We start from the raw sequence: 14002 nt of genomic DNA on the forward strand, positions 1-14002 counted from the left end.
GGAAGCATCTCAACGAGTACCGTTTTCAACAAGACAACGCTTCTATCCACACGGCTGGATCGGTGTCTGAGTGGTTCAAGGAGCCAGAAGTGGCTGTCGACGTGATTCCGTGGCCTGCCAAGTCCCCGGACCTCAACCCAATCGAAAACCTTTGGGGCATCATGTCCCGAAAGGTTTACGACAATGGAAGACACAAGTTTTCGACCAAGGCTGAGCTGATCGCCTGTGTTCGCCAAGTTTGGGATGAGATTGACATCTCGTTGCTCGAAAAACTTGTCGATGGCATGCCTAAGCGCTGTGAATTAGTTTTGGCGAGCAAGGGGCGCAAAATTAATCACTAAACATGGATTTTTGGTCATGTGTCATATCATTATTTCCACGTGAATTTGGGTGATTTGTGCTGTGTGCTGGATAGAAGTGATTTGAAATCAACTGAAGTATTCAAAATGCTCCTCATGTGTGTCCTTTGTATTCGTGGCGGAATTGAAGTCATCAAGGCAATTCTGACTGATACGTGCTCGAGAATATAGCCTGTCATATCATTATTGCCACCACTTTATCACACTCAACATTGAGTCGTAAAGTACGGTAGGAGGTGATGGTCTGCGGGTGGTGCATAGAAACGTGCAAAACTTGGCAGCGTGATACGGGCCGGATATGGGAGTGGGTGTAACCTTGGGTGTGGGTGCGACCTTGGGTGTGGATGCAACTTTGGGTGGCCCCTGATCTTTTACCCAAGTGGGGCACCGGTGCTCGAATTGACTGGTCCAGGGGTAGCGTGTTCTCAGTGCAATTGGTCCCTGCGGGGTGTTGGTAGCCTTGATGTGAATATGTTGATGGAGGATCGATTAGTAAGGCCCCCAGTGACGGTAGGATAGAGAGGGAACTACAGCAACGCGGTGATACTATCCATGTGGCTTCGGTGATATTCCCATCGGCTGAGCTCGTCGTCCATTACAAGGTGGTCTCGTGGGAAGAATTGGAGATGCGCGATGACCTGGGTGCGGCCGGTGCGTGGCGTGGCCGTGATGGGGTGTTCCATGATAGTGGGATTGTCAGGATAGGAGTGAACGCTGCGCTTGCGCGCAAACCTGGTGCTTCCGTTGTGCTCAAAACGCTCTCGGGGCGTTGTGAGCCACTTGTGGGATACCAGGTATATTTGGGAATTATTTATTTATCTTGATTTAAGTATCCCCGTTATTATTCAGATCTTTCGTTTTATGGCAAAGCAACACCACTTTATTACTTCACAGTCAATACTAATGTTAGTAGTATTTTGATGTCTAAAATGGAAAACGTGTAACGTTATTATAACGTGACGTGCCGATGTATTTCATCCAATTAAATCGTTCGAGCTGTATTATTGACAAAACAGAACCACTCATGCCAATAATGCCACAGCAATTTTATGTCAAAAAATATTCTGACAGAGATTTCCCTTTTGAAATGGAAAGTGAGTGTAGTATATTTTTAAAATGTTTTTGATGTGACCTCTGGACGGAATGAGAACTATTGATAGAATTTCATGTTAGTAAAAATGGTCAGTTGCACTTCAAAGAAATTACTTGGCCTGGAATTTGCCTTTACTGTATTTTGGTTTGAGTTTGACCCAGCTGCTGATAATTGCCACGTGGTACGGTTGAGTGTCACTACCCTAATCCATACTTACTTCAAATATAACGTCGCAACATCACTGTCAATGCAAATTTTGCTACTGTACTTGCGAAATTATTACGTCATCGTGTACTGTCTAATTCAATTGTGTTTAGTTGTATGTGACAGATCTTGACGAGCTCTTTCAGGTTACGTCCACCAAATCGCAACTACTACCTCTGTCCGTGAATAAGTGCACGATTCAGCCAGTATAAGAAATGAACGTGAAGAATTGCGAATATTTCGACCAAGATATATCCAGGTGTTCAGTAAGAGCAGGCGAAACCCAATGAATTGCTTTCGCACCAAAATTCAACCAATCACGCGGGTCACATATGAAACTGAATTGAATACAATTATTCATATCAAATGGACAGTTTCAAGCAAAAACGAGGTATCCGGGCGCCAGGATATATTCACCCATATCCGGAGATTCACTTTGAAATGCATCACAACAGGAATCCAACCTGTCGAACGAGAATTGGAGCGGGGTGCTGCAGCACCTACTGACATGCGTATCTTCCAACAACACCATGTCGTATGAAGCTTTGCATGACGTGAAGAAGGCTGCTCTGGCTGCTCATGGAATGCTGCCAGAAGTGGTTTTGGCTGAACACGAGGTGGTTGAGTGTGGATTTACACCAACTACACCATTTTTCGTTTACTGTTAACAATATAAGTTCAGGATATTTCCGGTATATTTCGTCCGATGCACATCTGATTCACGCCATGTGCGTTATGTTCGCCTAACATTCGATATATTTCGTCCAGACCCTACTTCGACTCATTATATTTCGACTAATGTCCGGTATATGTCACCCCCCAGGCGGTATATTTCACACGTTGTTCAATATATTTCAAATGATGTTCCATATATTTCGATTTTCGAATCAAATCAAGTACTCCGGAGTAAATCGCAGGTGGTGGATACTTGTCTACGTAGTAAATCATAGATATTGTGCTTTCGAGCTAAATTTGGTATTTTCGGTAGATTCGACGAACGACATCAAATCCACCTGAAATCGTCGAACGTCATTGTATTTGAACTAAATATACTCAGTGTGACTCCTGTCCGATACAACGTTGAACTCTTTGTGAAATGCAGATTGATCGAAAGTTTATTTTTTTTCGAAAATTTCATTGGCTACTTCGTTCCGTCGAGTACTGCGTCGATTTATCGAAATAGATGGAACATCATTTGAAATATATTGAACAACGTGTGAAATATACCGCCTAGGGGGTGACATATACCGGACATTAGTCGAAATATAATGAAAGGAAGTAGGGTCTGGACGAAATATATCGAATGTTCGGCGAACATAACGCATATGGCGTGAATCAGTTGTGCGTCGACCGAAATATACCGGAAATAACCTGAACTTAAACGAAAAATGGTGTAGTAGAAACAGATATAGAGCAGAAGATAGTTAAACTGGCCGGATATGGGCGAACTATGCTCTCAACTTGAGCACCTTGATGTCGAACATGAGGATGGTGGCGAGGTGATCAACTTCTGGGTCTGGGTGATTATTTGGAATAATATATATCTTGCAATTTGTATCGAATTACTTTTGTTGATCGATAGCATGAATATTCCGACAAGATACTCATTCCGACAACGATTCTGTTGGATACTCCTAAGTAGGAAGGGTACAGTGAAAGCGTAAGGGCTCACATATACACGTAGAATGAAGACGTACTGCGTCAATAGGGAAAGTCTTTCGTAGGTATGGTGACGGTACAGTAACATAAACTAAGGTGCAATGCCACTTGCTCACGTGTAAACATAACTACAACGAGCAACGGCCTCCTTATGACGGATATCGCATTCCTATATTTAGCAAACCTGATTAGGAGTAACTGCCGAAATGTCTGAATATGTCGAACTATTTGGTGAACTATCACTGCATTTGAATTTGTATGTGAGACCAGGATATTTCAGATTCCATTCCAGCAAGGTTCGTCGAAATGTGTCGGAACCGACAGAATTGAGCTAGCCCTAACCCTAAATGACTTTGATTGGTCAAAATGGTGAAGAATAAGATACTACTACAATATGATAGGTAGAAATAGATAATTGAGACGATTCATTGGCCAAAATTATTTTATACAAATTCTAAGTGATGTCGGATTATTGATCATATTCATCGGTATATTGCACAGTACGTAAACAATCAATTTAAGACGCATTTGAGGAAGGCGCCCCCCGCTCGTACAATATTTTCGACCGCTGAAACTTGGAGATTGTAGTTGAATTAATGAGGAACTACCTCATGTCAATTATATTGGGTTTCGGTGCATTTCCAATGACTAAATTAACAGCTGTAAGAAAAACCAAGCAAGTTTGATCTAAATTTAACATCAATTTAGGACGCATACTATTATCTTGAATAACGTATACCTCTTTGCATCGAGCACTTAATTCATGGACAGAAGAACTTGTTGGAACTTGACTTTGTTTTGGTGTGAGATTGACCCAGCTGCTGATGATTGCCACGTGGTACGGTTGACTGGCACAATCCTACTCCATACTTACTTCAAGTATAAACTTCGCAACATCACTCGACTTCAAGGCAAATTTTGGAATTATTACGTCATCGTATACTGTCTAAATCTATTGTGTCACGTGCCTCTTTCAGGTTACGTATGTCCACCAAATCGCTATAATTTGGATAAATACTTGGAGGAATTCACAAAAGAAAATCAAAAAGACTCGGCACATCAGTTATCTACACTTTCTCGCATCCCCAGTGGGTGCACTGAAATGTCTCCTTGGATCCTCCTTTTATTGGAATTTTCCCATTTATAAAATCACTCGTACCATCATTGATTCCTCCACTTTCACTGGACGGCGGCACGATGCGGAGAAGCGTCCTCGCGATACTACTGCTTACGCTGCAAGGGTACCATGCACAGCCCAACACCACCACACCCTCGGCAGTCGTCAATGCTGCACCTACCACGACCACACCGCCTCCCACAGAGACCCCCGTGGAAACGCCCATCCCGACCACAACACCTGCTCAATCGACTTCGTCACCCACGCCTCCTCCAACAACTGCACCTCCATCATCACCACCGCCGCAGACTACAACTCCACCTCCTGCGACGAATGAGCCTTCAACAACCACCACGGTACCTCCAGATCCTACGACGACCACCCCGCCACCACCGTCGACTACTGTCACTACACCCTCGTCCTCGTCCGACTCGTCGACTATGACCCCCACTCCACCTCCCCCATCGATGCCAGCAACCATCGCGTCCCCCGATGTCACTATCATTGACCCCAACACCGACGACGCCGTTATCCCAGAGGTAACGTCGGACCAGCTTCGCGCGACGACTCCATCTGATGTGTCCACTGCCTCGTCCGAATCGGGAGGGCCCAACACCGTCGGATGGGTCATGATCGTCGCCGGAATCCTTGTCGGGATCGGCCTTCTCCTTGGAGCCGTGAGGTTCGTGCGGCGCCGTCAACAGGACAACGAAGATGATGAGGATTTCTACGACAGTTTTTTCGAGAAAGGCGCGCAGTCGCATCCGAGCATGACCGTCGAGGACTCGCGATATGCAGCGAACTTTCCGGGAGATTTCGGAGCATCCACCGCGCAGGTCGAAAAGGACTCGACGTTCTTCACGTGGCGATCGCCGAGCCCGAAAATCCAGGCGCCGATCGTCACTTCACTCATGCCCCCCTGCGAAGACGATGCGGCAGCGATGATGGTCATGCGGACTCCCAGCGATGAGTTGGTGCTGCACAACGACGTACCAAACAACTTTCACACGGGGGAGCAAAGTTCCAGCATTGTAAGCTACCAGTACACTCAACGCGGGAACCAAGACACCGAGAGACCCCCAGTGCCGAACGTCGGTAGTTGCACTACCTTTCCCAATCGCAGTCCCGTAAAGTGCCATCACAACGACTGGTGTGCCGACGATGACGACGACGCGCAGTCGTTCACGTCCGTCGCGTCCTCCGACCAATCCGCCTACTCGCCGCGCTCGTCGAGCGATAGCACCAACAGCACTTCGAATTTTGAGGTGTAACTGCCAAATTGGTAGTGTCATCTTGTTTGTTTGGTGGACACTGATTGGTCCATCACTTGTTTAATCCAATGTCGAAAATGTATTGGCTCATGTTTAGTTGTACTTTCCTCCTTTCGTGAATTCTTCTTTTTGGCTGGGGTCCAGATGGGAGAATCTCTCGCGCAGAAAAAGCTAGGAATATACTAGAGCATATTATACTCATAGGTGGGGTATTTAGTTTGGCATAATGTCAGGTGAGATATTTAGCATTGAACTTGACTCAGATAATGACATATCCAGCACATTCCATTCTTCGTTGACACGATGGCGGGAGAGTCGGAACCAGAAACGCCGCCGACGGCCGAGAAGACCAGCGCGAAGGATGCTCTGTCCGCGTCCTTCCTTCCATCCTCCCTTTCTCTTGTTGGACTTTCTGTCGCGATGGTCGTTGCCGCCGTGGCCATGCATGCCCTTGGCGAAATAGATCCGCCAACCCATCAAGCGGTCCAGGAACAACTCTTCCGTGACGCAATGCAGTCCCCTCGTAACTCTCGCGGGAATCTCACCCTTGCCAACGCGACCAGCGCACCGAACTACGACAGACTCTCCAAGTACGAGACAGATATCGTGGCGATGGATGATCAGTTCTTCTTGGAGCCTCGCGAGTGCACTGGGACAATGCCGACGGTCATGAGTTCGTCGTGGGTGCCTGTCCTAGACGTGATGCAGTTGCCTGTGGGAACTCTCCGATCGAACCAGTCCATCTTTGTCATGCGCAATGGCGCTAACCATGGGTACATACATCATCATCATACTCCCTCCTCATTCGTTTCTCAACAGCATTCATGTAGCCTGCACTTTCTCTGGGATGGCGACGGTGACTGCTTGCACGCTCTGGCTCGAACCGCGGGCCTTGCATTAGGCATCCCTGCGCTCCGCCTGGACAACGGAGTGCGCCTGTCGTCCCAGTACAGCCTCCCGCTCACGACTTCTTCCGACGTCGAAGCTGCCAACCGCATCGTCCATGTCCTGCTGGACTTTGACCTGTGGGTCTGGCCTGGGATTGCAGTCAACTTTACGTACACTTTACACGACAACATGACACTCACGACCCAGAGCTTAAGTCCGCGGGTGTTTTCCGTGACGAATTTCATCAATCAAGGTGAAGCCGGCGAGATCATCGCGCACGGCCGCAAGCTCCTGCGCCGGTCGCCCACGGGGGAGTCAGTGGACGGTACAGTGTCGGACATCCGCACCAGTTCTACCGCGTTTCTCCCAGACACGGCATTCTCCAGGTAAAAAAACGTTTTTTTAGCCTGTTGAAACGTGATTTTATCCAGTTGCAACATGATTTTAGCCGGTTAAAACGTGAGTTTAGCCGGTTAAAACGTAAAGAGCGTTTTTAGCCTGTTGAAACGTGATTTTAGTTGATTAAAACGTGAATTTAGCTTATGAAACGTGATTTTAGGCAATTCCAGCACCGGGCGACGGGTGTCGCGAGGCTGCCGAGTGCGTCATATGCTGAACGCTTGCAGCTGGTGCGGTACCGTCCGGGTGAGTTCTACCGCCAGCACTTGGACACGATGGCGTCCAAGAACATTGAGGCGCCGCCAGTGTACCAGTACGCCGACTTTGTGAAATGGACGACAGTTGCTGCCAAGAATGTCGCGTTGCTCGGCAACGACCTCCCCCAACGGTTCAAGCCAGGCCAGGCTTTGTATCCGAATGCTAAAAACGTCAAGTTTGCCTTGGCGTTGGTCGAGTTGTTCTGGAAAGATGGCGTTTCGAAGCATTTCTTTGCCAGTCGCAACGAAATGGAATGGGAACGCTGGCTTGCGGACAAAGTTGCTCGTCCCAGGGGCAACCCCATGCGTCAGTTGCTCCAACACGACGGTAATATTCAAGCAATTTATGGCTTTACTTTTAATATATCGTAGCGAAACCCGAGTATTTGATCCATATCATTCGAGTGTGGGAACGCCATTTAAACGAGCCACGTATTCAACCCTATCATGGGTTGCCCCGTTCAGTGAACGGTACAGTGAAGTCAGTCGGGTACTCACAAATTTAAAACTCATATTGGGAGACTTTGTAGGTTTATCCCACTTTTTACGGTGGATTCGGTGGGCAAAAGAGCGCATCAGTGTTCTGGGCGACCAAGTGCCAGCTACTATACGCCCAAATGGCAAGTTGTACCCCAAGTACGACCAGTACTTTCAATACGAGCTCATTGCGCTGCTCTTCAAGCACCATTCCACTTCCCAATTGACCGACTTGCTGTCCAAACAATGGTACTACTAATACTATTATTGCTATTATTGATGCGATTTTCCGGACCCCAATCCCAATCAAATCACCCCGACCAAACCGATTAAAAATAGCTCCTATCGGTCAATCTGAAAATTCTTGTCGTTGATTGGCTACATTATTTTACATTATTTTTTCTTTTCCTTTGTGCTTTGTGGGAAGCCAATAATGTGAGATGGTTTTACGAATTGACAGAATTGTAGTACTATTAATAGTATAGAATTCACAATATATTTCATCCATATCGAATACTATTAATATTAATAGTACGAATATAATTAATATATACTTGCATCTTCGTGTAGGTTTGACTTTCTCGTGGAATATCAGGGTCGGCGCGATTGCATTCACATTCTTCTGCAGCAAGTGCCGGCGCTGGCCCAATCCCTCGCCGATACTTGGGCAAAAGAAGTCCAAATGTATGGCGAATTCACAACGACGTACACCCTGCCACGTTATGTGCATCACATGACTCCGAACCGGTTCGTCACACTATTTGTGTACCTGAACGCAGTGGAGCGTGGCAGCGGCGGGACCGTGTTTCCCTTTGCCGATTCAATCGAAAAAGTAGAAAGCGTTCGATCTACTACTACTAGTACTACTACGAACGGAATGGCCGAGTGCAAGTCAGGGCTAAACGTGGCGCCCACCGCCTTTGGCGCGAGTCTGTTTTACACACAGACGCCGGACCAAGACGTGGACTTTCTCGCTTTGCATGGCGGGTGTCCACCTCAAGGAAGCATTAAGTGGGGCGCTAACGCGTTCATGTGGAACGCCGACGCGGCCGAAGGCGCCGACTTTTGGAACTAGGAAAAGACTGATGTCTATCTCAATATTCCGACCTCACTTAGTATTTGTATGAACTAATTTTGGCCAATGAATCGTCACTACCTAACTTCTCTTACACCATTTTGACCAATCAAAATCCATTGGGGGTAGGGTTAATACAATTCTGTCTGTTCCGACACTCATGTCGGAATGGAATCTGATGGTCTACATACAAATTCAAATGCAGCGATAGTTCACAAATAGTTCGACATATTCATTTAGACATTTCGGCAGTTACTCCCAATCAGGTTTGCTAAATATGTATAGGAATTCGAATCCGTCATAAGGAGGCCGTTGCTCGTTGTAGTTATGTTTACACGTGAGCAAGTGCGTAAGGGCTCACATATACACGTCGAATGAAGACGTACTGCGTCAATAGGGAAAGTCTTTCGTAGGTATGGTGACGGTAACATAAACTAAGGTGCAATGCCTTTCACTGTATCCTTCCTACTTAGGAGTATCCAACAGAATCCTTGTCGGAATGAGTATCTATCTTGACAGAGGATTCATGCTACAGTATAGATGACGACTGAGTTTTTACAAAGGATGCAGTTCCCGCCGCATAAAATTAGGCTATACGGCTATACATTATTGTACACCATTTTGGCAAATCTGCAAAATTTTCCCAACGTCTCATATGAAAGAAAGGTTGGACCAAGTTGGACCATTTCTTTATATAATAAAACACCCGATTCTCAAGAAATTGTGGCATAAATTATCCAGACGCACAATAATCTAAAAAAATGAAAGATTTCGATTTTAGAAACTTTTCTTGGGAAAACGGCCATTTTTCGTAGCATATTCATCCAATGATACTACCAAAATTGGCAAATTTGGTTGATAAACTGAATAACGTTATTTTGCTCGAAATGACACTTTTCCACCAATCCACGACGGGGAATAAATAAACATGGCATTGACAGTTACAACTGGTAATTCGAAAGGCGGTCGGATGCGCTGCTGTCTTGCACCGAGCGCGGCGAGTAGTCTGACTCGGACTGCATGTAGAGCCCGCTGGCGTTCGAGGACGCGGCGGATCTGAACGACATCGAGTTGTTGTAGTTGCCGGCATACGAGTCGTTGTCATCGTTCTCCATGACACTGTGAGACTGGCGGGGGCTGCGACTATAACTCAAGTCATGATCACTGTCCTTGGTTCGAGCATCGAAGTGAGGCGCTGGCCGTCTCTCGGTGCTCTGGTTCCCGCGTTGCGTGTACTGGTAGCTTGCAAAGCTGGAGCTGGACTCTCCCGTGAGAAAGATGTCAGGTACTTCGTTCTGCAGTGTCAACTCGTCGCTGGGACACCGCGCGACAATCGGTGCCACATCATCTTCGTCTTCGCAGGCGGGCATGAGCGCCGTAACGACCGGCATCTGGCTTTTCCGGCTCGGCGATCGCCACGTAAAGAACATCGAGTCCATTTCGACCTGCGCGGCGGATGCTTCGACTGCTCCCGGAACGTTCGCCGCCGGACGCGAGTCGTCGTCGGTCGTGCTCGGATGCGACTGCGCGTCTTTCTCGGAAAAACTGTCGTCGAAATCGTCGTAGTCATCTTCTTCCTCTTGACGGCGCCGCACGAGCCACACGGCTCCGAGGAGAAGGCCGATCCCGACAATGATCGCGGCAACGGTCATGATCCATCCGACGGTGTTGGACCCTCCCGATTCGGTCGAGGCAGTGGACACATGAGATGGAGTCGTCGCGCGAGGCTGGTCCACAGTTCCGGGAAAGGACGGCGTTACCTCTGGGATAACGACGTCGCCGGCGCTGGGGTCAATGATTACGACATCGGGGGACGCGATGGTTGCTGGCATCGATGGGGGAGGTGGAGTGGGAGTCATTGTCGACGAATCGGACGAGGGCGAGGGTGTAGTGACAGTAGTCGACGGTGGCGGCGGGGTGGTCGTCGTAGGATCTGGAGATCGTGTGGTGGTAGTTGTTGTAGGCGCAATTGTTGCAGAAGCTTTTTTCGTGGTTGTGGGGTGAGGTGTAGTTGTAGTCTTCGGTGGTGGCGATGACGGAGGTGCAGTTGTTGGAGTAGGCGTGGGTGACGCAGTCGATGGGACAGGAGTTGTGGTCGGGATGGGCGTTACCACGGGGGTACCTGTGGGAGGCTGTGTGGTCGTGGGAGGCGGTGTGATGGTGGGAGGTGCAGTGGTGACAACTGCCGAGGGTATGGTGGTGTTGGGCTGTGCATGATACCCTTGCAGGGTGAGCAGTAGTATTGCGAGGACGCTCCTCCGCATCGTGCTCCGTGGCGATGGAGTGAAAATGGAGCACTCGATGTTGCCATTGTGGTGGAGAGACCTGAAGCATCCATTAAAACGTGTTTTATGTCGACGCGTACATTGCACTGGAACCAAAAGTTCCGTAAAACCTGTTTAACGCCCTTTCTTTCAACACACGTTGATGTAAAGACAATGCAAACCAGCTGGCTCCCTTTCTCGTGGTATCGGCAAATCCATGGGATTAGTTAGTTTGTCACAATTAACATGTCCATTACTCTTCTTGGACTCGTTAGTGTATGTATACCATAAATATATCGCAGCATTTCCTCTACAACGTTACAATGTATTGTTCTTCTTACTCAAATTAGGACGACCGTTCAGTCCAAAAGTGAAACCGTTTTTCAATGAACATGGCAATATATCTTGTATTCACTATGGTAATGTGAGTTCAATCTGCAACGGAGTTAGAAAACGTATTGATTGGCTGAATGATGGATTTTGATTGGCTAGTTCATTCTCAAATCGAAATGCCAAGTCTAGTCGATTCTACTGTACAAGTAGTACTGGCGACTACTGTCCAAATTTTGAAACAAGTCGGTTTGCAGTTGTTCGGATATGTGCTCGACCAATCAAATCGCATGAAATACTTGATCAAATGTTGCAGTCTTTCTCAAATGTCCATGGTCGCCTTTACGGCCGCACCTGTCCTCCAAAGTACTTGGACCTTCGATTAAGAGGTAGCTTCTCGCTTCTGGTAGCACCTTCACCAGTCGCTCCATCGATGCACTCATCTTCGTCGTCCACTATGACGCGGCGGTGGCTTCGTGGGGGGCGCATGATGCTGATGGCGTCACTTGCCGTCTCCCCCCTCCTTCGTCGTTCGCGCCGACTGCGAAGTCTGGCCGTGCCAGTCCAATGCGCCGTCGCACTGGGCACTACTAGTCCATCTGTCCTTAGATGACACTTACTACTTTCGACTGTCTTACACTCCATCAGTTCCATGTCTTCAAACTCGACAAACCCGTCGGGCACCACAAATCCATCGTCCATGTCGTATCCGTGAGTCAACTCGTCTTGTAATGACGTTTCAATGCTCGAATTGGCAGGAGCATCCCATGGGCAAGAAGCTGCCGCAGGCTCGACTGGGACACTGGTACGAGAAGTCACGTTCCACAGCGCTTGGAAGGGGGTTTTGCACAGAGGACACGTCGAAGATACCTTGGACCACTGCAGAATACAAGCAAAACAGAACTCATGCGTGCACTCGTTCACTCGAGCTGGGTCCACCATAGGTCCTAAGCAGATGACTACCAATGCGTTAGTCCATAGAGATAGGTATCACCATGACGTACTGCATGATGACGGAACTTGGGTGCATGTTGGAAGTGGAACTGGGTCAATGTCATGAGACCCTAAGACACTTGACGTCGACTGCTTGAAATACCGACTTTGGCGGCTGGACACGGCATCAGACATCGGTTTCCGGATACGCAGCTTGATTACTAGAGTGATTTACTGGTCAAGTTAGCCAATTCATAGCAGCTTGATTACTAGAGTAATTTACCGGTCAAGTTAGCCAATTCGTTGGGGAGTACCACGAACGACCTGCTCTGTAAAATCAAACCCCACGACGCCAATTGCCCTCCCTCAACATCATGTACTCGCAAGTGATATCTTTTTCTCATAGATATCTTTTGCTCATATAACGATTCAAGCTGTCAATCCTGTATTTGAGTGCACCACAGTCAACCTTCATCGATTCTGGTAATTCCCTTCAAAGTGAATATTATATTACCTTTCATGGGTTATTCGTTTATACCAGGGTATACTACAGTACTACTCTTTCGGGTTTTCGTCATGTATACTCACTACCAATACCTTGACAGTACATGCTTCTTGGATGTTGCATGATGCCATGTTTGAATGGATTCCCTTGCACGATATACAATACCAATACAGTACTAGTACTTGAACTCAAGATATGGCCATTTTGGATCTTGATTGAAAATGTATTCAAGGCCAACAATTGGAAATACCTCGACATTTCAAATTTGGATATACATACGTACACTGCTTCCAAATATATGCAAACGGTCTCTGATACTGTATCCTTTGAACACACGCTTTGCTGGACCATACATAAGGCCGAACCCCCCCTGAATCAGGATTGGGGGACTGCCAAAACGGGGACGGACTGGTTGACAATCTCAAAAGCATAATTGTAGCAACCTCGCTTGGAGCATTATTAGAACTGTCGACATCCTTCTTCACCATCAGGATTCCAATGTAGCTGACGAACACGTTGCTTAATATTCGTCGCAAGTCAACCTATACTGACCTTGGAAATACTGTAACTGCCCCTTACGTTACTATTAATAGTAACATCAACCTATACCGTTACTTTTGAATCTCGTTCAAAGTAGGTACAGCGGGAACAGAAATTCCTGGTGTGATATTGTCCATTTACCCCAAATTTGGACGTTTGTGCTGATCCCCAAACCTTTCGATCGATTCTTTGCACTGACTTTGTATGTAAAAATCACCAGATGTCGCACTAATTTAAGTCACACACTAATTCGGTGCTGAATGTGAATTTGATTCACCACCTTGATAAGTGTTCTGTGTATTGATTGGTCAATATATCGATTGTCTGCCGATTTGGTGCTTCTCATTCGATTGACCCACTCCAATTTCGAACCCCTTGACAATATTTTGACTGGTTCACAATCTAACCTCTAGCTTGCGACTGTTTGACATATGGGGCTTATCCAACCGTTTGACCCCTCCGCATTGGGCAAAACCACATACCATATACTAATCTTTGTAATGTTTAGTGTATACATCTCAAATAGGATCAAATAGATTCGAAAGCTATTACTCTCTCAAGTCCAAACGAAGTTTACGACCAAATTCAATGGTCGTTGCCTTCACATAGGACTTGCACAGTACGTGTCACA

The 14002-nt window shown here is 47.1% G+C and overlaps 4 protein-coding genes across 5 annotated transcripts; 3 read left to right on the forward strand and 1 right to left on the reverse strand.

Moving 5' to 3' along the window:
* Nucleotides 1-4512: 4512 nt before the first annotated feature.
* On the forward strand, nucleotides 4513-5703 carry H257_06815 (hypothetical protein; the record flags this gene model as incomplete). Its single annotated transcript, XM_009832184.1, has 1 exon — nucleotides 4513-5703. One exon carries the CDS (start codon nucleotides 4513-4515, stop codon nucleotides 5701-5703), a length of 1191 nt encoding a protein of 396 aa, XP_009830486.1.
* A 262-nt stretch (nucleotides 5704-5965) lies between these two features.
* Nucleotides 5966-8884, forward strand: H257_06816 (hypothetical protein). Its single transcript, XM_009832185.1, has 6 exons — nucleotides 5966-6476; nucleotides 6534-6977; nucleotides 7151-7575; nucleotides 7620-7718; nucleotides 7778-7973; nucleotides 8295-8884. The coding sequence occupies exons 1-6, from the start codon at nucleotides 6007-6009 to the stop codon at nucleotides 8797-8799; spliced, it is 2139 nt and encodes a 712-aa protein (XP_009830487.1). The 5' UTR covers nucleotides 5966-6006; the 3' UTR covers nucleotides 8800-8884.
* An 803-nt stretch (nucleotides 8885-9687) lies between these two features.
* H257_06817 (hypothetical protein) lies at nucleotides 9688-11109 on the forward strand. Its single transcript, XM_009832186.1, has one exon. It carries the CDS (start codon nucleotides 9957-9959, stop codon nucleotides 10833-10835), a length of 879 nt encoding a protein of 292 aa, XP_009830488.1. The 5' UTR covers nucleotides 9688-9956; the 3' UTR covers nucleotides 10836-11109.
* A 570-nt stretch (nucleotides 11110-11679) lies between these two features.
* H257_06818 lies at nucleotides 11680-12335 on the reverse strand (the record flags this gene model as incomplete). Of its 2 annotated transcripts, none has more annotated exons than XM_009832188.1 (2): nucleotides 11680-11980; nucleotides 12032-12335. In XM_009832188.1, 2 exons carry the CDS (start codon nucleotides 12333-12335, stop codon nucleotides 11736-11738), a joined length of 549 nt encoding a protein of 182 aa, XP_009830490.1. In that variant the 3' UTR covers nucleotides 11680-11735. The 2 variants fall into 2 exon arrangements, with proteins under 2 accessions (XP_009830490.1, XP_009830489.1); XM_009832187.1 differs by having other exon boundaries at nucleotides 11680-11983.
* Nucleotides 12336-14002: the final 1667 nt, after the last annotated feature.

Source organism: Aphanomyces astaci (assembly GCF_000520075.1).
Source record: "Aphanomyces astaci strain APO3 unplaced genomic scaffold supercont1.14, whole genome shotgun sequence".
In the NCBI taxonomy this organism is placed as follows: Eukaryota; Oomycota; class Saprolegniomycetes; order Saprolegniales; family Verrucalvaceae; genus Aphanomyces; species Aphanomyces astaci.